This window comes from Leptonotus elevatus, chromosome 20, assembly GCF_054856555.1.
Source record: "Leptonotus elevatus isolate MCC_2025b chromosome 20, RoL_Lele_1.0, whole genome shotgun sequence".
Classification (NCBI taxonomy): Eukaryota; Metazoa; Chordata; class Actinopteri; order Syngnathiformes; family Syngnathidae; genus Leptonotus; species Leptonotus elevatus.
Genome location: NC_141258.1, coordinates 3103391 through 3130007, shown reverse-complemented (window position 1 = coordinate 3130007; position 26617 = coordinate 3103391). Strand labels below are relative to the sequence as shown.

General features: G+C 40.6%; 4 protein-coding genes across 9 annotated transcripts in view; 1 reads left to right on the top strand and 3 right to left on the bottom strand.

The window, feature by feature from the left end:
* rhbdl1 (rhomboid, veinlet-like 1 (Drosophila)) overlaps positions 1 to 8098 on the bottom strand; it is a 45955-nt gene extending 37857 nt beyond the window's left edge. For 3 of the 5 annotated variants that reach the window (XM_086063832.1, XM_086063829.1, XM_086063831.1), the window contains exons 1-2: positions 5454 to 5551; positions 2732 to 3060 (exon numbers count right to left, since the gene is read on the bottom strand). In XM_086063832.1, the coding sequence (XP_085919958.1) occupies positions 2732 to 2770 (39 nt within the window). In that variant the 5' untranslated portion in view covers positions 2771 to 3060; positions 5454 to 5551. Of the gene's footprint in view, positions 1 to 2731; positions 3061 to 5453; positions 5552 to 8015 lie in introns of those variants that run through there. The other 2 variants (XM_086063830.1, XM_086063833.1) reach the window with 2 other exon arrangements.
* A 4972-nt stretch (positions 8099 to 13070) lies between these two features.
* On the top strand, positions 13071 to 14307 carry h1-0 (H1.0 linker histone). The gene has a single exon (XM_086065312.1). The coding sequence runs from the start codon at positions 13324 to 13326 to the stop codon at positions 13951 to 13953; it is 630 nt and encodes a 209-aa protein (XP_085921438.1). The 5' UTR covers positions 13071 to 13323; the 3' UTR covers positions 13954 to 14307.
* Positions 14308 to 15296: 989 nt separating this feature from the next.
* On the bottom strand, positions 15297 to 23897 carry rhot2 (ras homolog family member T2). Of its 2 annotated transcripts, none has more exons than XM_086064894.1 (19): positions 23732 to 23897; positions 22812 to 22870; positions 22571 to 22652; positions 22448 to 22491; positions 22330 to 22383; positions 22201 to 22253; positions 21994 to 22102; positions 21794 to 21895; positions 21601 to 21699; positions 21403 to 21511; positions 20662 to 20782; positions 20481 to 20565; positions 20205 to 20350; positions 20010 to 20110; positions 18287 to 18417; positions 18132 to 18212; positions 17932 to 18054; positions 17025 to 17227; positions 15297 to 16213 (listed from the first exon to the last, which is right to left on the bottom strand). In XM_086064894.1, the coding sequence occupies exons 1-19, from the start codon at positions 23805 to 23807 to the stop codon at positions 16096 to 16098; spliced, it is 1896 nt and encodes a 631-aa protein (XP_085921020.1). In that variant the 5' UTR covers positions 23808 to 23897; the 3' UTR covers positions 15297 to 16095. The 2 variants fall into 2 exon arrangements, with proteins under 2 accessions (XP_085921020.1, XP_085921019.1); XM_086064893.1 differs by having other exon boundaries at positions 23707 to 23886.
* Positions 23898 to 24575: 678 nt separating this feature from the next.
* Positions 24576 to 26617, bottom strand: part of wdr90 (WD repeat domain 90) — a 23889-nt gene continuing 21847 nt past the window's right edge. The window contains exons 40-43 of the mRNA XM_086065087.1: positions 25844 to 25987; positions 25487 to 25603; positions 25053 to 25137; positions 24576 to 24964 (exon numbers count right to left, since the gene is read on the bottom strand). Of these exons, the coding sequence (XP_085921213.1) occupies positions 24807 to 24964; positions 25053 to 25137; positions 25487 to 25603; positions 25844 to 25987 (504 nt within the window). The 3' untranslated portion in view covers positions 24576 to 24806. The remainder of the gene's footprint in view (positions 24965 to 25052; positions 25138 to 25486; positions 25604 to 25843; positions 25988 to 26617) is intronic.

The window sequence follows — 26617 nt, the reverse complement described above, 5'->3', positions numbered from 1 at the left end:
TTTTATTCTGGAAAAGATGTCTTGATTGACTAAAAATACTATATTCTCAAAAAAATACATATTTTACCCTTGCAAATTTCATTCTTTTAATACGCTTTTCGTGCAGCGTCATCAAATGTATGTGATATGTCGCAACCATATCATAGCGTTGAATTAGCTCAAAGCTAAAGTAGGAGGAGTAATTGCTTTAGCGTGTTTATTTTATTAACCGCCTTTGGACACATGGAGATTACAGTTTCAATGAAACAAGATCATTAATTTCAAATTATTTCCCCGACACCCAAGCTACGGCTGACGGACCCCAATTGGAGGACCATTTTCCATAAAGTGGCATATAAATTTGACTGATAGAGCGACAAAGTAAGTTAGCATATTTTACTGAGTGCATTCATTGCATAGGACGACACCAAAGATGCAATTAAAGCTTCTGACCCCCAACCCACAGCAAGGGGCCTGATTAAATTCCTGCAGTGGGGGGGGAAGATAAATAACTATGAAGCATAAGGCAACGCTCATGAATTTGCGATGAGGGATGTGCGAGCAATTGGATAAAAATAAAAAAAAAGCATCCAGGGTCAGAAATCAGTGGTCCGATATGGAGTCAAACGCGGTTTAAATTAGATTTCTGAATTAAACATCACCGCACGGAGTCCCGACGGTGGAAAAAGCTTGTCGTCAGCCCCTTTTTTTTTTTTTTTTTTGTGATTGATTCGGTCCTGACTTGAGCATAATGGGACTGCGGTGTGTTCAAGTGTGGCCTTGCACACGGTACAGTCTACGGACACGCAGACACAGGCCACATAAACACAACGATCAATAAGCGGTGATCTCAAGCCTGAGGAGCTTCATTGAAAAGTCACTCATTGATGAGTCGGCGTAGCGGATACGTTGAAGAGGAGCTCGCGAGAGGACCACATTCGTGGGATCACTTCACTTAAAGCAAGCAGTCGGCAGGTCCGTTTTTTTAAATAATCAATATGTATCGAATTACATGACAAATGTATTTTTTACTTAAATAATTTTTTTAAAAATTCACCGGAGAGGCCATTTATTAAAAATACAGTGGTGCCTTGAGATACTTTTTTTTTTCCATTAATTTGACCATGTTTCAGAACTGTCAAATCATCGTTCCCCATTGAAAAGAATGGAAATGCAGTTACACCTATTCTACATTTTGGATTTTTGTTGTTGTTGTGGAAAACATTTATTGGAGGTGTATCCCTGTTTTGTTTTGTTTTCATACATTTGTTTGGGGTTAAAATAGCTACAATAGCTACATTTATAATCTGTCAATTATACACAGATTTTTGCTAATCATAGGCTGGCCCAATCAGAGGATGGAAATCTGCTGCAATATTGTGGGCCAGCTAGCTGATCAATTAATATTGAAATCTTTATTGACTAAAATTTTTTTTTTTTTTGAAAAAGGAAGGGAAAAACAGTTTCATTGCTGATATAATTTGAATTATTTGGGTCATACTCATTCTGAAGGCCCAGGGCAGATTAGACTGACATGGCAACACAGAGGTTGAAATCTGATTGGACAAAAAAATAATAATCTAAAATCCACATACACAAACTGTAAGCAGAGTTAATGTTTTTTTTTTTTTTTTTTAAATTACACAAATAGACTGTTGAGAATAAATGTACGTAATTCCATAAAGCTATTTTAGGTTGTGAAAACAACATGAAGTTGGTCCCTACTCACAATATCGGTTCTAGTCCTAAAGGTCACATTCTTATGCACTAAAATTACCCAATGATGACGATTGACCTTGCGTTGTACAAAAAATAAAGAAAAAAAAAGCCCCTTCCCCAAACTGTTCACGCAAAGTTGGAAACAAAGTCTGAAAATTCTGCTCAATGAAAAACCAATGAAGCGACAAAGCCCACATGGACTTTTCATCATTGACTTATCACCAGTCAGTCGCCATTACTCCAGCAAATGACTCACAAGCGTGACCACGGGCATCCTCTTACTCAGCCCACATGGTCTTCCTCTGCTTGCTACAAACACACATTCATAAAAATAAATAATAATAATAAGCTGTTTGTGTGCATGACTACACACACACACACACACGTAGACAGGCAGACACACCTCTCCCTGAAGTTCTTGATCCTGCTGATAAGGGTGTCTGTGATGCGCCAATCAACTTTGACCCCCACAACCCTGCGGCAGTAAATCGATTCCCCCATTTTGAAGGGAACGGCTGCACAATTCCGTCTGTCAATCAAGCGGGGGAGCCTCATTTGATAGCAGCGGTTAAATACAGAACAGCCCACAAACGCGGGGGTCGGGTTCAGGTTTTGGGGACGAAGAAACGGCAATCTGATTGGACAGCAAAAATAATGGTAGCCCCCCCGCCCCCCCCCCTTTGAGGTTTTTTTTTTTTCCCCCGGGGCGATAAAGACTTCCCTTTAAAATAACAATCACAAGCGACAAGCTTGTAAATAATTTTCTCAACACTTCCCTGCATCCATTCTGCTCGCTGTCAGGTAACCATGCACCCCCCCACCCCCACCCCCACCTTCACGCTCTGACCTCTCAGCATCGGGACCCACATGGCTCCGTGATGTAGCCCGACGCTCATTCGGCAGACCCCCCCACCCCCCCACCCCTTCAATCAGCTCTACCCGTGGTGATTGATCAACGCCGAGGATCGACGAGTGAGGTGTCAGCCGCTGGCAGCCCCGTAACCATGGTAACCGCCGCCGCTTCTTTGCTTACCTGCTCTTGTATGAGCTGAAAAAAGGAGCTTCTATCCATATACTGGCCAGGGTGGTGAGAGGAGCCGCCGAGGACAAGGGCATAAGGAGGAAGCGGCGACAAGAGGCGGCGGCGGCTGCGGCGGCGGAGATGCTGAGGATGGGAAAAGGATGGAGGGAGATTTTGCCGGCGCTTGCAGACTCAATTGTAGCTTCCGCTTCAGTTTTTCGTGCAGGAGGCTCAAGCCAGCTTCAGCAGGCGCCCCGACGCAGCTCTCATTCACTCTCCTCCGCCTCCTCGCTCGCCTCTAGCCCATCGCACTGACTGCTCCTGCCTCTCTCTTCCCTCTCCTAACACACACACACGCACACACACACACACACACACACACACATACGCCGCATCATTACATGCATACCAATGAGCCAGGGGAAGGAGGTGGCCTCGCTCTTCCAATGGCAAACGGAGAAGGAGTGGCGAGTTCGGCGTCTCGGGGAGGGAGAAGGGGGCGGGCTCCACTGCGGCTTACTACCGACGGACGACACATACACACACACACACACACACACACACACACACACACACACACACACGCCTGCCGCGCGCACACATACAGACAAACACGGTCATTTTTTTCACATGCACACGCATGGTTTGGTAGAATCCTCCAAAGCGTGCGTTGTTAGGCTTGCGGATGGATTCCTCCATTAACATCAGATAACATGACACTATAACGAGGATGGAGGCAGCTAATTATAAACACTGGAAACATTAAGGCACTAAATGCACTGCTGAGCATATTGCCGCAAACACTTTTGCTTGTTTGGACGGCTCACTGGCCATTAAAGGCACTCGTGGGGGGGCGGGGGGTTATAAACAGTATTAGGGCCACATATAAGTGGGGGGTAATAGTCCGCTCACAAATTGACGAGAAATAATTTTGAATATTTGCGACATTATAATGTGGCAATTTGTGAGAAAAAGAACCCTCACAAATTTACAAGAAAAAAAATCAAATATTTGCAACATTAGAAAGTGTCAATTTTCGGGCAAAAACTCACAAACGTTCACAAGAAAAAACTCAAATATTTGCGAAATTATAAAGTGGCAAAGTTGCGAGAAAAAAACTCACAAATTTACAAGAAAAAAGTAAAATATTTGCAACATTATAAAGTGTCAATTTTAAGGCAAAAAGTCAAAAAAATTAATCACGAGTAAAAACTCAAATATTTGCAACATTATAAAGTGGCAATTCGCGAGAAAAAACTCACAAATTTACAAGAAAAAATCTAATATTTGCAATATTATAAAGTGTCAATTTTCGGGCAAAAACACAAATTTACAAGAAATTTGCAACATTACAACGTGGCAATTTGTGAGAAAAAAACTCACAGGTTTACAAGAAAAAAGTCAAATATTTGCGACATTATAAAGCGGCAAATTTGCAGAAAAAAAACTAAAACAATTTTTTTGTTTTTTTGTGACATTGTAAAGTGGCTATTTGTTTGACAACAAAAAGAAGAGAAATTGTGAGTTTGCAACTGCACCGGTTAACCACAAAGTACCCAAAAATGTGTCAACAAATGTAACTACTGTATATCTCCACAATTGAGTACTACATCGTTCTCAGTCTTTTCACATGTTTTGAGCAAATTATCTTCAAACATATAGAATGTAGTTAGTAACAAATCTCAAAATTCCTTTTACGCATGATACGTACGGCATAAGAACTGAAGATGATGGGACAATCCTGCATTAACAGCCCACTTAAAAGGCAGAGTGGTCCTCTTTTTGCGCCAGCCTGCAGGAAACGTTCTCCTCAGGATGAATCCAAAGAGGAGGGAGGCGCGGGGGGGTGAAGACGAGGACGTAAATCCCAAACCGTAAAACAAGGAAGGCCCCGAAGACACCGTCAGGGTTGTGACACGATCATGACATCCGCAGAGATTACAATGACAAACTATTTCTTGTCTTCTCCACGCTTTCCTTTGTTTGATTTACCGCCAACTCGCAAGTCTCGGCTCAGAGATAAACACAACCTCGGCCTGTTTGAGGACCAGAACTGTAGCACGCGTTTGGCCCGCCATCTTGCGATTTTATATGCCCTAATTGTGAGGGAGCGTAATTACAGTCGTGTGTCCAGTGGTTTGGGTCGGATGGAGGCAATTCCAGATGATGCTTCTACTTTGTAATACTTCAATGATTCTCCAACATTTGACACCAAGTACCACCTGGAAAATTCTTAAGTGCCACCATCGAGACCAATATTAAAATACGAAATTATTAAAGTGCAATATATCAAAATACGAAAAGCTCATCTATTCCAAATCATACACAGTAGATGCCCATTTACTAATTAATGAGCCATTTTTTCATTTTATTTTTATGAGGAATAACAGCATTGGGGCAGTAATAGCAGTTCACAGCTCATAAGCAAAACTTTGTCTTACCACCTCAATGTTTGCAATTATTCTTGTAGCCAATATTATAATTCAAGCGTCGGTTGAAATAATGGAGCTTTACTGGTGGTCTGAAGTTTACTTTTAATTCTTATTATTAATTTCCTTTTGTTTTACACACAAATATCTTACTCCGTAAGAGCTGGAAAATAAAACAAACATGGCGCCGTCAATCAGACATGTTCATATTTCCTCTATACAGATAAAGTAGGGCTAATTTAAACTGAAAAAAAAAAGTCAACACAAACATAAATCTATTCAAAAGATAAGCTCAATTTCTTTACCTTGTTGCCACTTTCAACCGGACTAAGTATCTTAAAAATGTTGAATTAGTCGTGCGTGAAACTGTTTTTAACTCTTCAAACGTCTCGCTTTCTAAACCAATTAGGCGTCTCCTACGTCATTCTCCCTTTTCGCATTCCTTCAAAATAAACGTCCGCCCAAAGAGGAAGTTAGAAAGTAAGAGTTCGAATATTGACAGAAATTTAGCAAATAAAACCGTTTGTCTTTTACAAGGAGTTTTGCAAATTGCTAAAAAAATAAATAAAAATAAAAAAGGGAGACACATCCATAATGAGGCTAATTTCCACTATTACAAGTATTTTGCAGCCTCAAAGCACACCCATGTTTGAAAAAGAATCCAGTGAACATCTGTCTGTCTCCCCGCTCGATAATAGTGATTTAGACACGTTGTGTGCAAAATGCTAATAAGAGACATTAAAGGTACAAACTTTAAGCTACTGCAACACTACTGTTAAAGCAGGTCCAAAAATAATGATCATCTGCCATTACAGTACAATTTCAGCCATTAGACTGACTTCTAGTCAAGTCAGTGTCCATAAATGTGTGGTCTGCCTTGTGTTCAACTTCAAATCCTTGTCTGGCCCGAGATCAAACGAAACAGCCGTTTAGCTCGTGTGTGGTAACAGGAGAGGCTAACGAGGCCTTCCGGGGCGAGCGAGCGGCACAAGGCATTAATTAGACCGCCAGCGTTCGCTTTTCCTCGCCGGCTGAAGGTCTTGCTTTTATAGTTGTGTGATGCTGTCAAACTGCACGCTACGTTCAAAGGCTACGACAGCAGTTGAGTACAGAATGCAGCAGTCCGAATAATGGACTTCCAGAGCCGTCAATGGGAGTGAAGGCGTTAATACCACCAATATCATGTCACAATTATAGAAACCATTCATTCTTTTCAAGGTACTTCGATGTGAATTTGGATATTTGTTTCGAAATACATGACAAATATTTGAAGATAAATGCTGACAATGTTCGACTGTTTTCTACGCCCTCGTTGGCATTAGCAGTTATCTGCTGATGATGAACACTTAGCTGATTAGCTCAAATGCATCTTCCCAGAGTGCCTCGTTGTCAGCCACGAGTGCACGCACATCATGCAGAGAAAGACGGAAGAGCATGAAAAGGGGAAAATGTTTTTAAAAGTCTGATTTGACAGCTGGTGCGTGGACAGGAGTTTTTCCCCCAACGGTGTGGCTGGTTTAGAGCGCCCCGTTGTCAACTTGTCAGGTAGGCATAAAAAAAATAAAGAATTTAACTTTATATTACTTGCCGTTTTTTTTTTTAGATTTTTTTAATTTGCTGCGAGATCCATCTCAGTAGTTTGTCAAATTTACAAGACATTTATTTTCACTTTACAGGGACTTTAAAACTCACGGAAGTTACTGAACTGTGATTTTTGGAGCACCGTTACAACCCTCGCGATTAAACATTTATGCGGTTTATAAGCGGCCTCCTGAGGGCAACCATAACAGCGATGCGGCGCACAAGGAAAACACGTTTAGCACCCCCCCCCCCCCCCCCCACTCCACCTTTACATTATCCGCACTAAACTAAAGCTTGAGGGATGCACCCTCTTGGCCGATGCACGACTCGGGGCTTGAAGCTTCACCAGGGATGCCAGAGTGAAAGAGCGGGACGGAGGGAGGTGCTGGTTTTGTGCATTTGTGTTTGGGTAAACAATCTGGCCATCTATCAAGTCTGACAGCCACAGAGAAGGTTTGCGGCATTAAAAATGTATTAAGTGAGCTGAGGGAGACGAGAGGAGAAGAGAGGAAGAGAGAGAGAGAGAGAGAGAGAGAGTGAGAGACGACATGCTGAAATAAGAAGTAAGAAATTGAAACCGAGAAGCTTTGATGACACGGTAACAAGAGTTTCCCTGAAATTAAATGATAGTCTCTTACATAACATGTTGTCATTTACCAAAGCATAACAGTCCTGTCTTCCGGGACCCAGTGCACTTCGGGAATAACCGTTCTTGGCCATGCAAATACAAACAGCACTTGTGTGACTTTTGGGGAAACACCCACACGATAGAAGGGGGGGGGGGGGGGTAAAAAAAAAAATCAGCAAGATGTATGAATCAGGTCAGTGAATGACATAGTTTCAGTCCAAACTGCTCCACATAGAAAACCTCTTGAGGATACAAAGTGGAAGATGCAAGGAAGGGGAAGGAGGTTGATTCCAAGTAAAGGGGAACATCAATAAACTGTTTCGTGGATTGATCAATTCCCTGATGTTGGAATCAATTCCAATGACTGCTTGTTGGCAACACAGCGCCTCTTGTGCCACTTAACAGCTGAGCATTTTCTTGGCTCTGCAACAAGCGGCGAGATTCAAATCAGGAGCGACATCTAGTGGTCATAACATGTAAGGGCAGTGGCATGGTATTGTTAACTTGGGGAGTCCTCGAGTCACGTCGTATGCGACATACGTCGTTTCGACTTGGCGGCGCCCGTTCCTCGTCCGTAGCGCCTTGTTTTTCATTAATTTCCCACAGTAATCACCCTATTTAAAAATAATAATAATAATTAAAGTTGTGTTGTTGTTACCTCCAGCAACAGACGTCCATCAGCAGGTCGGCTCGCCATCAGGTGGGTCACATTTCCGTGTTTAAGTTTCTATGAGGATGGCTAGTGGCTACGTCATCATAGCCGACACGTCACTTCCGTGTCCAAAATTATTAGATCGCTCATAATATGAAAGCTGTTGCCAACGTGTTATAAATGCAATTATGCCATCTAGTGGCAGAAAAATGACCTCAACACAAATCAATATAACACTTTTTTTTTTAACAGTACATCTTTAATTTTAACTAAATTATTATGAAATTACTGTATCAACGACTAAAAGATGTAGCCATATTTCTATTAGATTAAAAAAAAATCAAATTTTGTTCACTAGAGCATGAAACAGAAAAAAAAATTGTACATTTGGAACAGATATAGAATTTGCGATTAATTGTGCGTTAACTATTAAAGTCATGCTATTAAAACTTGAAACGAATGACACCCCTAATTACTATACATCCACATCTCACCACCAATGAACAAATAAAGCATTCAAAAAAAAAAAAAAAAAAATCTTGTTTTTGTGGCAACCGCTCTCTGTGTTATCTGCAGCCACCACGGCGAGCTATAACTTGGAACTGGAGTGAAATACTGCCGCCAAAATGTGGCAACTGCTGGGTGTAAAAGGTTAGAGAGACATTTTATGGTGTCAATGTAAGGACTGGACGTAAAAACAAGTGAGGAGTAAATATACTGCCACTTTCAAAAAGGTCGAGGGCTGCTTGAAGAAATCAAAAAAAATATCTCTCGAATGATTTGAACAGGCTTATTATTGGAGTTGTCGTTTGCAGTGGTGCAGAGATGTGATTTTGCTTACTTTTTTTTAGCAAAAAAAAAAAAAACGAGGGTCAATCTTTCAGAAAGGTGGCAGTTGGAACAAAACAAAAAAAAAGTCCACCCCTGTTCTAAAATGATCATAAATAAACTTGTAAAGGCAGAATGCCCGATAATGACTTTCATTGGAGGATGCAGGTGTACCTAATGTTGCGGCCGGGGAGCGTAATACTGCCGCAGGGGTCACACCCCTCACGTTCTCCTAACTAAATCCTCCAGTATTAAAGGGGCAAGGGTTAAAGTTGGGATTAGAGCTAAATGTAGCTTTCTTCAAGAGCAATATGTCAGACAGCCAAATCAAATGTTGCCAACGTTTAACGACGTGGCGTGCGTTGTGCTTAACACTTCTGTTCACCAAGACTATGTAGTACTCAATTAAATTACGGAAATATACCATTAATTCATTTGCTCCCCAAAAAAAACTTTAAATATGTTTTATTTTAAATATTGCCATGCTCCCAAAGACGTATTTATAAGTTTTTTAATATGCTAGAGCGTACAGAAGGCTTTGATGCAGCTTCTGAACAGAAGAGAATGCTTGAAGCAATGGTAGTTATTACAAAAACGGCCAGCAGGTGGCATAAGAGATCAACCAGGGCCATTTTGCAATAGGCTCTTTTCCCCACTGTTTTAAACAGATTTGTGATAATTGCTGCAAAACGGAAACAGATAGAAATATATTTTTTTCCTGATGAAAGAAGAGACTAATCTTTCTTTTGGTAAGGTTCCATGTTTTTATAGCAATAGAACACAATATTCGGTGGGCCTTGCAAACTCATTCAAAATCCAGTAAAACAGCCGCGAGCGAAGGGGGTTGCTTCAGTGAAAATGGCTGCGAGTGAATGAGTTAAACTGTTGTTCACCGTTTCAGTTTTCCTTCACCAGTGCTCTAAATGGAGCACTTTAGAAAGAAGTGTTTGTAAAAAAAAATTGCTGTATCGTAGAATCACATAATAGCTTACAATATTGTCTATTGGCACCTCTGTTGGTTTGGGTGTTGACTGACAGCACACGTGTGTGTGTGTGTGTGTGTGTGTGTGTGTGTGTGTGTGTGTGTGTGTGTGTGTGTGTGTGTGTATGTGCCCAGGGTTGTCATATAAGAGCTGACATGACAGCTAAAGTTGTGCAAATAGTTAGCAACGCTAACATAACCACAGCGTCAAAGAATGCGAGCCCGACTGACAGGCCTTTGTTGGAGTGGCCGCAACAGTTGACAGAGCAGTTGGCCCTTGACACCTGTTCCTTCTCACACACACACACACGCATTGAGCACACTGAACGGACGTAAACGAACTCGCACCACAAGCACGGGCGACAGACAAGTGTTGTAAAACTGGAGTCGCGTGTGTCGACGCCTTGTTCTCGCTTTGTGCCGTCTTAGCATGGCACTCGTGTCGGTATGTGATCCAAATTGCGTATTGAAGGGTGAACTGAACAAAGCAATTGAGTGATAAAGAAATATATAAAATACAGAAACTCAATTTCTGGCTGTTTTTTTCTTGTACTGATGAATTAGTAAACAGTAGCTTTCTACATTCTCAACGCTTGAATAACAGCATTGGAAGATTTTTCCAAATATTTTCCCCCCCCTTTCATCGAGCTATGTTGCAATGCAGTCATATTGTTATATTAACAGATTGTCAATCAAAACTGAGCATTATAATCTAGATTTAATTAACTCATTCACTGCCATAAATTCATTTAAAAAAAGATTATTAAAAATTCGGGGTGTCAGGCGATTATTTAAAAAAAAATTGTATTTAATCGCATTACTTCACTAGTTAACTCACAATTAATCACAAATGTTATATCTGTTCTAAATGTACAATAAAAAAAATTCTAGGTTTTCCTACTCTTGTTAACAAAAGTGGAAAAAAAATGTTAAACTTATAGAAATAGTAAAAATGATTTTTTTGACGTTTATAGCCGTCAATGGCAGTGAATGGGTTAAGCTTTTGCATTGGATTCCCTTAAGATTGTGCAGGTGTACCCAATGAAGTGGCACGTGAATGTATATCTGAACTTCTTCTACAAACACTATACACGTGTAACATAAATATTGTATAGAGAAATTAGGCCTGTCTAGTTTTTATATAAGTTATACTTGCACATTCTTCACACATTTATTTACATATTTGACAGGTGGCAATGAGACACGATGAGAACACGCGATAGAAAGGCTTGACTTTTTTCTGTTATCGACATAACATTTTTGAAGTAGCAGCAGAAACTTCGGCAATCCATGCATAACGTCCTTTTCTATTTTTATTTTTTTTTAACAGGTTGCAAAGTAAACAGCTGGTCAAATTTAAGATGATCCATCTGAGATCCGCGGATGACATAAAATCAGAGTGGCATGAATGCATCTTTTGTTTTGTGCAAGTTTAAAATGACAATTATTGCACAGCTGAAGCTACAATAATTAAGTTGATATAAGTGACGGGTTCAGTACAGCCAGACAAGTTCAATAAAAACCACGTTAGCTAATACAACAATATCATGAATTTACTAATGAATTTAGTACAACCTACTTCATAACTGATTTAGCACATTTTGCAATCATTTAATGATAATTAGAGTGTGATCATTTTTTTTGTATACTAAACTACATTTCCACCCCGATTTGATTTAACACTTAAAAATGTCATTTCATTTCTCAGTTGCAAATATACCTGCACTGCATTTGAAACAAATGCATTTCATTAAAAGCTAGGAGGGTGAAATTAGCGACTGCTCAACGCCTGCTTTTGCCAAAAGCGAGCTCATCAGTCAATCGCTCTGTGACGTGGCCAAGGCACGCTATTGTTTATAGAGACATGGTGGGCTAGTTTGCTTTTGAAAGTGACAGCTTCCATCACCCCCCCCCCCCCCCCAAAAACAAACTAACTAATTATAGACAACAATCTCCAAGAAATAAAATCCACCACTAAAATTCCAATTAACACTAATAGCTAAATCCATTATCCACAAATGATTGTGTGTACAATAAACACAGTAAGTGGACACTTGGCTGCTTTAAAGTGCACGTAATGGTTCACCTTTCACCAAAAGAGCAGCCAGGTGTGTGTGTGGTGTTTACCTCCAACAATTAAAGAGTGACAGTGACCCAACTAAATTGTGTCAAATAACGCACAAGTCACGTCTAGTGGGAAAAAAAAAAGCACAACAACAGTGGCTGGGACAAAATGGCGCTACGGGGAGAGAGACCGTCACATTAAAAATGACAATAAAAGCTGACATATGACTACATTTGCGAATTGTAATGCTGGTCGTGTTCCCAAAAGAGAGCAGAGTGTTTAAAAAAAAAGGTGGAGAAAAGCCCCGCGTCCAAAGTGTTATTGACTTGACGCGCCAGTTCCGAAACAAAAGAAGCACTGCGCCTCGTAATCAAAGACTTTCGGCTGCAACCCCCCCGTTTGCAGCTGGGTCCACATCTGCACCCCCGAGTTCCTCCTCACACACATACTTGAAATAAAAAAAAAAAGATCATTTGTTGCACCCACCACCCAAGCATGTCACGTTGGGATGTGTTGGCAACTTTCCTGACAATGGGAGAAGGAGCACCGACTGCCATAGTGACAAATGTAAACAATTCGGTCCAAAAACAGCGAACCGGGTTGACAAAATCATCGTGTCGTGACACAAATAAAGCCACCCTATGACTACGACGGTCACCTGTGACTCGGACACGGTGATATTTCATTTATACGACGTTTAACAGTAAATAATCTCGACCACGTCACTTGAAGTCAGTGGCCGGACTGTGTTAGTTGGGAAAATGTAAGCATGTATTAAAAGCGAAAACGGAACCGTGGACCGAGCAGATTGCGTGCAATCGCTAGAGCATAGATTCACTTTTAATATGCACGACAAGATTTCCCCGGAGGTTCCGTCTGTTTGGGTCAATTTAAGGCGAATTGTGCAAAATTGTTGACGGCGCGTATTACTTCCAGCCGGTTTTCCCGGAATAAAAGTTGTTATTCGCCATTGTCGAGACACAGCGAACGTGTGCCGGGCAAGCCCAATGCCTCTGCTACCGGCCCGTAATGTTGCGTGGGTCGGAACCGGCGCGTAGTTGTTATATTTGAGGCGAATTGGAGGATGAAGAAACACAAACAGGACAGCGCCAGTTCCATGGAGTCCGCTAGATCAGCTGCTGGCAGTTGGTGTTCTCAATCACGTCCGCAGAGAGGCTTCATAGCACAGCCGGGGCGCCTGTAGAATTAGACACTTAAGACATCTTCTTGTCCCGTCTCGTCTTTTTTACGTGGACACGTCAGATAGTAATTTTGACAACAAAAAGTGAGTATTTGGGACTTGTTATTTTCCCCAAGGCGAACCTTTTTTTGTGGGTCTTTTTTTTGTATTGCCGAGCCACAGACGACTTTTTTTTTTTTTGTGCGTGCGTTCGAGCTTGAACTTGGCAACAACAACAACAAAATAAAAGAAAAGAACCATGGCAGAGACATCGGCATCTCCGGCGAAAGCCAAGAAAGCACCCAAGCCCAAAAAGACCGCTTCTCATCCCAAATACTCAGACATGATCCAAGCGGCCATCGTGCACGACGACAGCCGGACCGGAGCGTCCCGCCAGTCCATCCAGAAGTTCGTCCGCAAGAACTACAAGGTGGGCGACAACGCCGACGTCCAGATTAAAATGGCCCTCAAGCGGCTGGTGGCGTCCGGGATGCTGCGCCACACCAAAGGCATCGGCGCGTCCGGATCCTTCCGACTCACCAAGCCGGACGACGCCAAAAAGTCCGCCAAGAAGCCGGCCGCGGCCAAGCCCAAAAAGGCCACCAAAGCGGCGGCGAAGCCTCCCAAGAAGGTGGCCAAGCCCAAGAAGGTGAGCAAGGTGGCGGAGAAGCCCAAGAAAGCGGCGGCGAAGAAGAGCAAGGCGGTGGCCAAGGTGACCAGGAAGGCCACGCCGGCCAAAGCCAAGAAAGCGGCGGCGGCGGCGGCGGCGACGCCGAAGAAGACCAAAGCGGCCAAGGCGAGCAAACCGAAAGCCAAAGCGGCCAAGAGGGCAGCCAAGCCCAAGGCCAAGCCCGCGAAGAAGGCCGCGAAAGCGGGCAAAAGGAAGTGAAGAGACAATATCTTCTTGACCGGACTGTGTACATATTCCTCAAAGGACATCTTTTTCGTATATGTATTATTTTTGTAAGATTCCATGCAAACTTCTGCTAACTTTCACCGACACCACAAAACTCCACAAAACTAATTGTCAGCATTAAGACAACTGTAAAAAAAAAAGACCATAGCTTTTAAAGGAGTAATATTGTGCTTGTGACATTGGTGGTCCCTATGTAGTGACGTGATGGAGGTTCTAGTGCTTTACTGTAGCGGATCCGTTCATTCCATCCATCTTACTGTGCAACCCCTGACCCACATCGCCTTATACCGACATTCAATAAAACGGAAGAGAATGTGTTTGGGAAAAGTTTGGGTTTGTTTTTTTGAGCTCATAAAATGAGGAGAGGTGTGACGTAAAGCAAGTGATTAACAGGCTAAAATGCATCATCCACTTCATTAGGTACACTTAATTTATATTATTTTTAACAGAAGACAAATCAAGGGAATATAATGAATGAAAATGGGTATGCATATGGAAATACATTTTGCACCTGCACTTACCAGCTGCTATATTAAAAGAACACAACTACGTCCACCTCTGGAGACCAAACAGACCATTGCAAGAATAATTAGCTTTTATGCTTTTTTAGGAAAAATAAGTTACATTTCAAATATCATGAGAGCATTTATTTGCAGAGAAGGGCCAAATTAAAATATAAAAAGGAGACAAAGAGGGAATTGATGAGGGATCGATACACATCAGTTATTGTGTGACTATTGCTTCTGTGGCAATTCAATTTCCCACCCGGAACTGAATTAAGTACACAGTAAATAAATTTTTCATTGATAGAAGACACACACCGGCACATGGAAATACATTACGCACTCAGTCCACTCACTAGCCACTTCATTAGGTACACTTAAACCCATTTGTAGTCTTTACAAGACACTAGTTGTCAAGAGTTATGATGAAAAATGCAGTCGTATGGAAATACGTTTAACACATGCAGTCCAGTATTTTTAACTAATACATGGGAACAAAACGACTTACTTTTGTTTACAAGCAGATGACATCAAGACTTTACGCACGTCAGCCAGGTCCAATTGCATCCTATACTGCCCTCCTCTGGCGGTTTGGGGGAACTTTCTTGGACAGCTGGTAGGTGAGATGGGACAAACCCCGGAAACATTCTAATCAGTTTTTATATATATATATATATCAATAAACATCAAACATGTAAAGTATGGTGGACGTTTTACACTTACGGGGAAATGGTGAAGACAGGCGTCAGTTCCTGTAAACGTAACAACAACAACAACAACAACAACAACAATCCAAAACACTGCAGTCCAATAGGGGGTGCTCGCCCAGAGTGTTGTGTTCTTTTATTGAGCATGTCAAGAACAGTTCACTTTCATTATGAAAATCTTAACAGCAAATACATCATAAAAACAGAAGAGGATCCAACTCATTTGAATACACTTCCCGGCCATTCTTAAAGGTTGTCTGTCAGTTGTTCAAAGCGAGTGAATCTCGCCGCCAGTAAATGAGCGGACATGCTTAACAAGCGATTTCCTCTTCGTCAATACCGAGCCAACGTTACTTTGTCAGGGCAAAGGGCACGTTCAAGGTGCATTTTGACATGCTATCGCTAGTCGCTGCTTAATCAGGAGGTGAAGGTAAGCATCTATTGTAGCACCCGTGGGCAAAAAGTAGGTTTCAGTCGAGAGGCTGCAGATAATTACGGATATCTGTTGAAAACGCAGCCCAGTTTTTATTTGGCACTGGCTTTGAATTCTGCATGTTTTAATAAAACATTTCAATCTCATTTAACAGTAAATCGATAAAATACTTCTTCTGGCCTGCTGTCCATTCTGATAGCACACCTGTTGGGACATCAACTGTCGGTTTGTGGAAGCAATGCATCAAGCAGACATCACAACAGGCGAAGGTAAGGCAGAAAAATGTTGCATATAGCAAAAAAAAAGAAAAAAGAAAAGAAGGAACTTTAAGGATGACAACAATGTGTTTTGACACATTTGAACAATCCCAACACGCAGCGGAGGGCAGATTACAACTCTAATGGGAGTATTGATCCGTTATGGCTGCAACAACAAATGAGCAAACAAACACAAAACTCAGCTGGACCCGGGGTCATTTCAGTCTGACGGCCGCTCTGAAAATAGCAAAACCCACAACTGCAACCGCAGCGGAGCCCAACGCCACTTTCAGCCAGAACGAAGTGTTGCTCATGTCTGAGCCGCTCAGGTGTCTGTTGGCGGACAAACACAATGTAGGTCAGACATCTTTATAGGGCACCAGAACGACTTCCTCGTGTTCACTTAGGGCTGGGCTATATGGCCTTAAAATAAAGATTTATTTTCACCAAAATATTGATTTCTACTAATTTTGCCTTTATAGAAAAATATCGATTAATAGGACAGCGTATTATTTGAACTCTTTTACTGCCAAACATTTTTCCAAAATCCAGCCGATTTCGAGCATTTTTACTCATCTTTCAAGGCAAACAGAAAATTGCGCGCTATGGACTATGACATTGTGGATATCATAGGAAAGATTGGATTCCAATCTTTCATTAGAAACTAAAGTATGTTTCTACCTTATTCCGTTCTTTAGTAATCACCATTTGAAAACAGGTCATTTGAGTGACATCAAGCGAAAAGATAACAGTGACTTTGACACTAAGATTTTTTTGATGACGCTCTGTGGATTCGATTTAATGTGACAAACGCTTTGATCATTCACGTCATCCTTGAAATGTTATTTTTCCTAAGATCCGCCATGTTTTCACGTCATTTGGAGCCCATTGAAAAGAGATGCAATGCTGCCACCTGCTGGCCATAACGAGTGGGTGTTTTTGGATTACACAAACACCATTCACAAAGCAGCGCTGCACAATAAGTTGCATTGGCCATTGCGAGAGAAAGAAAAAAAACAGTTAACGTCAATTAAAGTTTTTGGAGGCATTCATTGGGATTTTAGTATACGTCATTAAACGTTTTTGGCGGTAAAAGAGTTAAAGGCACAGTAAGAGCAGTGGTGATTTGTGAAGTGCAACATACGGGTACACAGCAGCCCAGGCGAGTCTGGTGACGACGGTCTTGGTGTTGGATTCGGGAAACGTGTAGGAGAAAGGCAACGGTTGAGGCAGTCTGTGTTTGGAACAAAATTCCGCTGGCGTCACCCCGTGGAACTGCTTGACTTCGGGGAGGTCTTGTTTGGAGGCCACCAGCACGCACGGGATGTTGCGCTCCATGTAATGTTGCTGAATAAAAACAAAAAAAAAAGGTCCAACTAGTTTCCATTCGCACAGAGCAGGATGTGCCGATAACGGCAATATCGCGTTATTAAAATTGCCACGATAGTCATCGTCGCCGTGTCACAAATTTAAAAGCAGCACATATGTTAATAAGGCGTGGTTGTTTTCCATTTGTGCAGTTCTTGCACCCTCTGGTGGTTACTTTATTAGTGCAGTTTAATTCTAATTAGGCATGTTTTAGCCACCGCCGTGGTTATCACTTCCATAAATCAGTCATACCAGCAAGTATTTTTCAATACCGCCATCAAAAAAATTCCTTTTGACCTGCTTCAGCCGAACACAGCATTGTGAACTACATAGACCATGATGCTTTGCACCGCCGAGCCATTACGAGCACATGATAATGACGTGTGACAGGACATGAAAAGGCTAAGCCTTTTTCCTTGTCACTGCTGTTATGTACAAAAACACAATATTGTGCCCCCCCCCCCCAATATTGTGAGTTTTTATACAGTATCGTGAATTTTTTTAATTATTATTATCACGTCGTGACGTTTGGATAGCTTCTATCCTAGTGCTAAGTAGCAGATATTTATATTTATAATTACCGTCACATTCATGCTAATATCCATTAGCCTGTTTATGGAGTTTCACATTGTATATTAGCATGAAGCTAGCAAGCTTACCATCATTTATCATTAGCAGAATACCTTGTATATGCTGGCGCAGTAGTCGAAGGAATGTGGGTCACTGGCATCATACATGAGACAAGCCACGTCACAGTGCGAGTCCGACGCCATCAGGAAGTCCGCCTCCACGTCCACCTCGTTGAGCTGCACAATATGACGAGAACGGTCACCACGTGAAGACCGCCATCAAGACGACGACGACGACGACGCGGGCGACTTACAATAAGGGACTTCTCTTGGTTGCCTATTTGGACCGTGTTTATGGCGAAGGGGGAAAAGGCATCGCCGCTGCTCGGGTCGTTCTAGTCAAGCAACAGACGCGGCGGTCAGAGCGGGGCATGACACGCAGCTTCGCAGCTAACAGATGGCATCATACCACGGCGCCGCGGCCGGCGAAGGCCTGCAAAAGGGTCGTTTTTCCCGTCCCCCGCTGTCCGATCACCTTGCACAGAAACACCGAACGCTGCGTTTGGCGCTTCGCCAGGTCCTCGCCTCGTTCTCTCGTTACTGCGCATTTCAACAACAATACAGTCAAAATGTAAACAAATGGTCGAGACATGGGCTAACGCTGAACTTGTGCTTTTTAAACTACAAAAAGGAGTTGGATTAAGCACCTAAACACGATCAGAAGTACGACGGCGTATAAATATATATATTTTTTTAGAGGGTGGGGGCAATATTCAGAGAAAAAAACTCACAAATTTGCCACTTTATAAAGTCATATATTTGCGATTTTATAAAGTGGCAGATTTGCAAGAAAAACCCCTCAGAAACTTACGAGAAATACACGTAGCGTACTACTCGGATGTTTGTGCCAATACTTTTCGGTCGCGTCTTCAAATAAGTAATGGCTTTAACCGTTATCATGTTAAGCACTTTGAAGCGTTGGATACGGCCAGCGACAAAGACGCCTTGCTTTGCAAAAGGTCCACACCCTGAGGATCAGGACTTAATTTGTTAAAATAAATATTTACATGTACATTTTTGGTTCCCGAATTATTATTTACAAATTCATACATTTTGTTTTTGTTTTTTTGTACAAGTATCTAAGTTGATGTGTCGAATCTGCTGCCCTCTGTTATTCACTTGCATTTACCAAAAGTATGCTAGCTTCTGATTGGTTCGTGTTAGTCAGCTGATAGAGCGACAACACTTCCTGATCCCCTAACTGCCGTGTATGACGAGTAAAGTTTAAATTAAGAATGAATCCGTTTCCATCCTGCCTTTTCATTTTACAAACAGTGTCCTATTAACCACCAACAAATCCTCATATTAGACTATAGCTACGCTAAGTGTATTTCTCGTAAGTTTCTGAGGGTTTTTTTCTCGCAATATTGCCCCCACCCTCTAAAACAAAAATCAATATTTATACGTGGCCCTAATACGCCGTCCTACATGAAGCACTGTTGTTGGATGAAATTGTTTTCGTTTTTCTACTGCCTTTTCTGCTCATTTTGTACTGACTCAATAAAGGTGAGGAAATGATCTACAAGATGTGTGAACATTTGTAGCTAGCGTATATGTTCCGTTTGTCTGCCCTGAATGAGAGCCACACTAATACTGGGATTGTTTCATGGATTGTGTATCATGTTCTTAAATCATTCACTGACATTGATTAATTTGAACTATTTCTATTAGTTTAACATTTTTTTCTTCTTTTGTTAACAAGAGTATGTATAAAAAAAATAATAATAAAAAAAAAAATAAAATAAAAAAGTATCAAAACCTAGAAAAAAAATGATTGTACATTTAGAACAGATTTAAAATTTGTGATTAATCGTTAGTTAACAAGTGAAGTCATGTGATTAATTACAATTTAAAAAATGTAATTGCCCGACGGGCCTAATTTAAAAAAGTAAAAAATAATAAGGGCCGTTTAATCGTAATTAATCGCATAATAATTTTATATCTGTTATAAATGTACAATAAAAAAAATCTAGGTTTTCATAAAAAAAAAAAGTTAAACTAATAGAAATAGTTCACATGAAACTTTGACGTCTATAGTCGTTAATGGCAGTGAATGAGTTAAGTTACTGCGCTTCATTTTGTGTTTCTGTCACTGACTCGAACGCAGCAAGCGAAGAAACACAAACACACACCTGTGACTGCGGCAGCCTGTGACTCCTGCTCCGTGAGGACAGGATAACCGAGGTACCCAAAGTGCTCCAGGCAACGGTGGATGTCGAGATAGGCAGAAAGCCTACACGCGAATGAAGAAACCAACGAAAAAGCTTAAACGATCTATGAAATGCTTTGGGGGGAAAAAAATCTCTCGCCAAAAAGTCAGCACGTACTTCCACTGACAGTGGTAGCCATGATTAGAGATGTAACCCTCGGTGGTTGTCGGGACCGTCGTGTAGACCTCGGCGCCCCACGGCATGTAAGGACAAGTACAGAACAGATTCTTCAGCTCTGCTGGTGACAGCGCACAATCTTTATCCTGAGAGGGGAAATAGATATTAAAGAAAAGGAGGGGGGCGGGGGGGGGGGGGGGGGGGAATCCTGGAGCCTAGATAACTGGATAAGATTTACAATGCTCCTTACAACTATCAGTTGATATCACTACTCACTTCATCATACTTCTCAAACAGCCGCTGGAGGAACTGGTGACCCAAATGATTGAGTTCAGCAGTACAGCCCGCAGGAACCCGTAGGCTGTCGTGATCAAAACAAGCGGAAGAACGAGCGACTAAGTGAGTACAAAACGCACACGAAAAACAAGAAGCGCAACAGAAATGTCAGCGGGCATACGCGGGGCAGAGGTAATCATCCGTCAGTTGCAGGTTGTCATCGTAACCAAACTTCCTGAGGATCGTCCATGTGGTTTCGTGTCGGCCCCGCTGGATGAATAATGTATTAAGGAACAAGAAACCTGGAAAATAAGAAGAGCGCAACCAGGAAAAAAAAAACACGGTTACATTTCAAACACTCATTGAGGACTGCTTGAGGCACATGCCGATTCTGATATTTGGCAGAATAAAATTCTGATAACCGATTCATTGAAATTGAAAAGGTTTTTTTTGGTCCTGTAACACAAAAATAAACACATGAATGACGGGCAAAACATTTGACTATTTTACACAAATTTGTTCTTTAGTATGTGTTTATCTTTTCAACAGAGAGAAAAATCTACAAAAAACAGGCTGATTTTTTTGCACACAAAAAATAAAAAAAAATATTTAAAAATTAAGGGCGTCAGGCAATAATTTGTTTTAATTGTAGTTAATTTATATATATATATATATATATATATATATATATATATATATATATATATATATATATATATATATATATATATATATATATATATTTAAAAAAAAGAAAAGATAAAAAAAAAGATATATTTAAAAATTAGGGGGTTTTCATTCTCTTGTTAACAAAAGTGAAAAAAAAATGTAAACTAATAGAAATAGTTAAATGAATTTATGGCAGTGAATGAGTTAAAAGAGCTAATGTCAAACAATTAATCGGTCAGGCTCTACTACTTACCATTTAAGGTCAAGCCATTGTCCTGCACTCCGTCACTGGTGTTTTTCCACACAACCGTCTTGACATCTTCTAAGGCTTGCGACGCCAGTGGATTTCCAAAACAGGACTTCTATAATTGACGTTAAAATAATTTAAAAAAATCCAGTCAATTGGCTCGCTTCAAACTGCAACGTGTCGGTGAAAGCTTGCGATTAGCACCTGAAAACAGTTGAGCTCAGCATCACTGAGGACGCGGTCGTTGTCCTGGTCGGAGATGTAAAAGATTCGACTGAGCGCTCTCACGCACAGAGGTTTGAGCTGGCGGGGAGAAAATTGAAGTCACAAAATAACACCAATAGGAATTGAGGAAACTGGGAATGCAAAAAAAAAAAAAAAAAAAAGAAAAGCTGACCTGTTTGTCTTCGGGGTCATATAGAGGGGCGGTGGGGTGGAGGACTGCCTTCTGCGCATAGTAGAACAGCTCGGATATGTTTTTGAGATTCCGGGCAGAACACTTGAGAGCAAACAAAGCAAACAAACAGCACATTGCACGAACAGCTCGAGTACAGCAAATATTTGAATGAAACGTGCAGAAGGGCAGAGAAAGCTCACCTCGACGCACGTCTCAATCTCAGAGAACTGGTTCATGATGGGGAGAATGGTTTCCATGGAGCTGCCCGAGCGCAGATCCGACTTGTTCCCCACGAGGATGATTGGAACTCTTGACGTAATTACAAAAAAAAAAAAAAAAAAAAAAAAAACACTGGTTCAAATCAATAGCACCTCACAATGACATCTTCTCCCAAAGTTGATACATACTTGTTTCCTTTCTCTGCATCGCCATTCACTAAAGGTATCCATTTTGTCTTGATCTACAAAAAAACAACAACATAGAACATAATTGGCATTTTATGATTGATTTAAAGTGCTTGTGAGTGTTGAAACTACCTTCTCTATTGAGTCCTCGTTGGTGACATCATAGACCACACACACCACGTTGGCCTATGTGGGACGACATCAAATTATCCATGCGAGTTGCTTGGGTGTTCGACAATAACGTACTCACCTTGAGAATCTCTCCTCGAAGGATCTCATCGCTCAGCTCTTTTTCTGCCAAGGATATTCGACAACAACAACAATAAGCAATTTGTCATTACAACGTAGCAGATTGCGCTACATGTAAAGTTACCCGAGTAGTCCACGATGTGTGTGGGCACTTTCTCTGGAGTGACGTCAGCCGGGATGGTGATTTCTTCAGCTCGAGACGGAACCTGGGAGTTACCATTGATTAGCAAATATCGGCCTATTAATCCATGGCAAACAGCGGTTACACAAAGAAAGTGGGCATGTCCTTTAAATGTCCACACTACACTCAGCAAGAGAGATGATGATGATGATGATGATGATGATGATGATGATGAGACACTGACCTCCTCGGGGAACTCCTCTCCAACCAAGGACATGATGAGAGAAGTCTTCCCCACCATGGCTGCCCGGTGAGTTTGGAAGAGGGGGAGCAACGAGAAGCAAATAAGTGAAATAGCAAATGTACTTAATATTGGAAACGCAAACAAAAACAGCTGTCTATTTGACACAACACAAATTCTAACTTCCTACCCATTTTTTTTTTAAAACATTAAAATCATATATTTATTTTAAAGCTATGGTAGTCAGCCAAAATCCTGCCTTCCATTTACAATATGTGTGTATGAGTGGTTATGGATTAGCAAACCTACAAAAATCTTATCATAAAATGTTAATAAAAAGTTAAGGACTTTATGTGGCTGTCAATGCAGAACAGGGGTGGATCACATTTAATTTTTATTATTATTTTTAACGGACAAATAGCCATCATAAAATAATACATATTAATAATGTATACTAATCGTTGTATTTTGTCATTTCCAATAATGTAGTTGTTAGTAATTATCCAATTATTTAATCAAATAAAAACGGACATGAAACTTTTTGTACTACATTACAAATTTAAAACTTTTGTCACAAGACCAATGCAGAAAAATACAAATAAAAATTTTAATTAACCAATTTTAGTAGGATTTTTTTCCCCATTAAATTCCACTCCATATCACAATAACACAAGCAGGAAAGTTTCACGACACCGATTTTGCATGAAGTCGATACTTAGAATAAAAACAATTCTAGAGTTCAACTGCCAAGCTATCAACGTCGAAACTAAAAATCACATTTCATCCCCCCCCCCCCCCATCTCAGCTCGAAAAGCAGTATGTTAGCCCCAGCATAATATTTGCTAATCGGCTAGCTGTTGTTCAGTTGTCATAAGACTCTTCGCCATACTGTACTCACGTTCCCCCAGCAAAAGTATCCTCACGTCCTGTTTCATGTTGCCTTCCCGTTCGAAGACCAGCCAGACACGCCGCTGTGCTACGGAGACATTTGTCTTTCATTTGAAAGTAAAAACTCTGGCGAACATTGACAAGCTCCACAACTGTTCGCCTCTTCGCTCCGCTCGGCTACGAGTTTTTGGACACAAGGTGAACTCGTACATTTCCGGTTCAAAAGGAAGAGCGGGAAAACACGCCCTCTGCTGGACACACGGAACGGCTACATACGGGCATTTTGTACTGGGCTTCCCTCAGATAGACGATTCATTGTAAATAATAAGAGAAAACGATTAGAATTTTTTTTTATATGAATACACAAATTTTGATATTTTTTCTTCTTCTATCAAATCTACAAATGACCTAGCCTGCTTAAGTATACAAAATAATAGGCCCCATTATCACAAGTTTGTCTAACCAACCCTGCAGAAAAAAACAAAATATATATTTTAGAAGACAAATTACTTTCAAATTTTGTGATTTGTAAAATGTATCATTCAAATGACTTGCTGCTGCAATTAAAAAACAAAACAAAATAATCAAATTAATCTATCGATTAACTTACCTCGGTCCAAATGTTGACATTTGGGTATTGTGTAAATTGATAAGGTGCAGTCAATAAGTGGCAAAATTATGAATGGAATGGAAGCATTATTTGAATTGTAACTATGAATGTCATCAAATTCACTGCCATTTCTATGCAAAAGCCGCTTTTGATCATCTGAAACGTGTGCATCAATGCTGGGTGGAAACAGCACAGGACGAAGCGGGGTTTGTTTCCACGACAAAATCGTGATTTGTCCTATGATGGAAAAGACATTCTGGACCATGAAACAGTTCCCAATTTTTTATATTCCAAAACAAAAAGGAGAACCTGCTATTGGGTAATACATACAAGAAAATAATAATAATCAAAAATAAAATGTCTAAACAGTATTTTGAAATAATACATGCACTCAAAATTCATCCTAAAAAAGATAAAAGACGAGAAAGGCATTAACATGCTGAAGGACTTAAACCTACAAGGTTTGAACTTGAAAACAACAAAAATACTGATGAGGCTTCTCAGAGGCCGTTCACCTCCCACAGCAGAATCTCATTATGAGCCACAGAAAAGAGGAGTGTCCCTGAGGGGGAGAAACGACACGTCTGCAGCGAGTCGCTGTGCTGTATGAAGTCCTGGAACTTGCCGCTGGTCCACTTGATCAGCTTCAACACTCGCTCTGGGGGGACGACGAGAGGTCAGGCACCCAGCGAGACAGTCGTTACAAACATTCTTGAACCTCGTGTGACTACTGAGCGACAGTTTACCTTTTGACCCCAACGCTATGAGTTGACTCTTGGAAGAGAGGCTGAAGCATGTGGCCCAGTGAGGCAAAGCAATCTTTTTGATTATCTTGTACAAGTGAGGGGGGAAAAAAACGTTAGTTGATGTGAGCAGAAAAACAGGCACCGGTACAGATAAAAAATTAGATTAGAAATAAAATAAAAAAATAAATAAATAAGTCATTATAATTATTTATTACAATTAATAATATCTAACTAAAGTACATTAAAAACAATAAATTCAATTAATTTTAATAATTATTATTTATTTAAAAAATGTATTTATTAAAATTAATCATATCTAACTAAAGTAAATAAAAAACAGTAAATTAAATACATTTTAATAATAATTATTATTTATTTTAAGCTAATACTTAATTAATTATAATCAGATAAAAACGACAGGTGCAGACAGGTACCCTTTTTTTCGAGAGGCTGTAGAAAATGAGTTCTTTCTCTACGCCGTAACCAGTGTAGATGAGCAGGCTGGGGTCTGTTGGGCAAAAGGCAGCCAGGCTCGGAGGTGGGCTGTCATCCTACAATAGCATACAAGTGATTCAGGCAGAAACAGGAAAATAGCATCGTTTTTATCAATCCTGTATAATTTACTTTTTTTGTTATTTCATTCATCTATTACAGAGAATATATCACAACAAAAACTGCAAATCTAAGCTGAAAAATTGCATGACTCATTCAGCATAACTCCCTTGCCGCGCCCGACATTTGAAGTGGCATTTTCTGGACTTTGCCATGTACTGTGTGAGCGCAGGAAGTACCTGGCAATACGGCGGCGCAGGAAGTGTGAGCCAGTCGAGTAAAGCACACTTGCACTTGAACCAATCGGCCGCCCAGACACTGACGCGCCTGTCAACGCTGGCAGCCAACCACAGCTCGTTCCCCACCAGTCCAAACTCCTTACACTGGAGAAGAGAGGATCAAATAAAATGTCGCAAAATGCCAGGAGAAGAATTCCAGCAAACGGGTTTTTTTTTTACCATGTTCAAAAGCGTCACAAATGATCCCTAACCTTGTGTGACTTGACTGCTGAGAGCCGAGTAAAGGAAATGCCAGTTTTTTTATTTATTTTTTTGCAAAAGTGGCTAACAAACCTTGACAATAGCACTCCCTGTCGAATTAATTTTTTACGACATTTAATTAAGGACTTGAAGAGGTGATAATTTATATCTGTGGCAGAATGAAAATAGAAGCAATCAACTGCCTGTTATTCCTCTGAAATGTTCTCATTTGTTCATATGTAAAAACTGAATGGGGCTATATGATTAGCACATGTACATATTATTATTTTAACGTGTCAACAGATGTTTCATACATCTAGAGTATGTGTCTGATAGAAACAGCCTTCTCCATACACTCTAAAAAAAAAACTTGTAATTTAACAGAATTTTACTTTTTAGTTTAGTTTTTTTCCTTACTTTAAAAATAATATTTAATTTACACAAATAAACACAGATTTTACATGTCAAATGTAAAATAACATGAAATGACTAACTGTAAAAACACACAATATTTCTGTTCTTTTACAAAAAAAC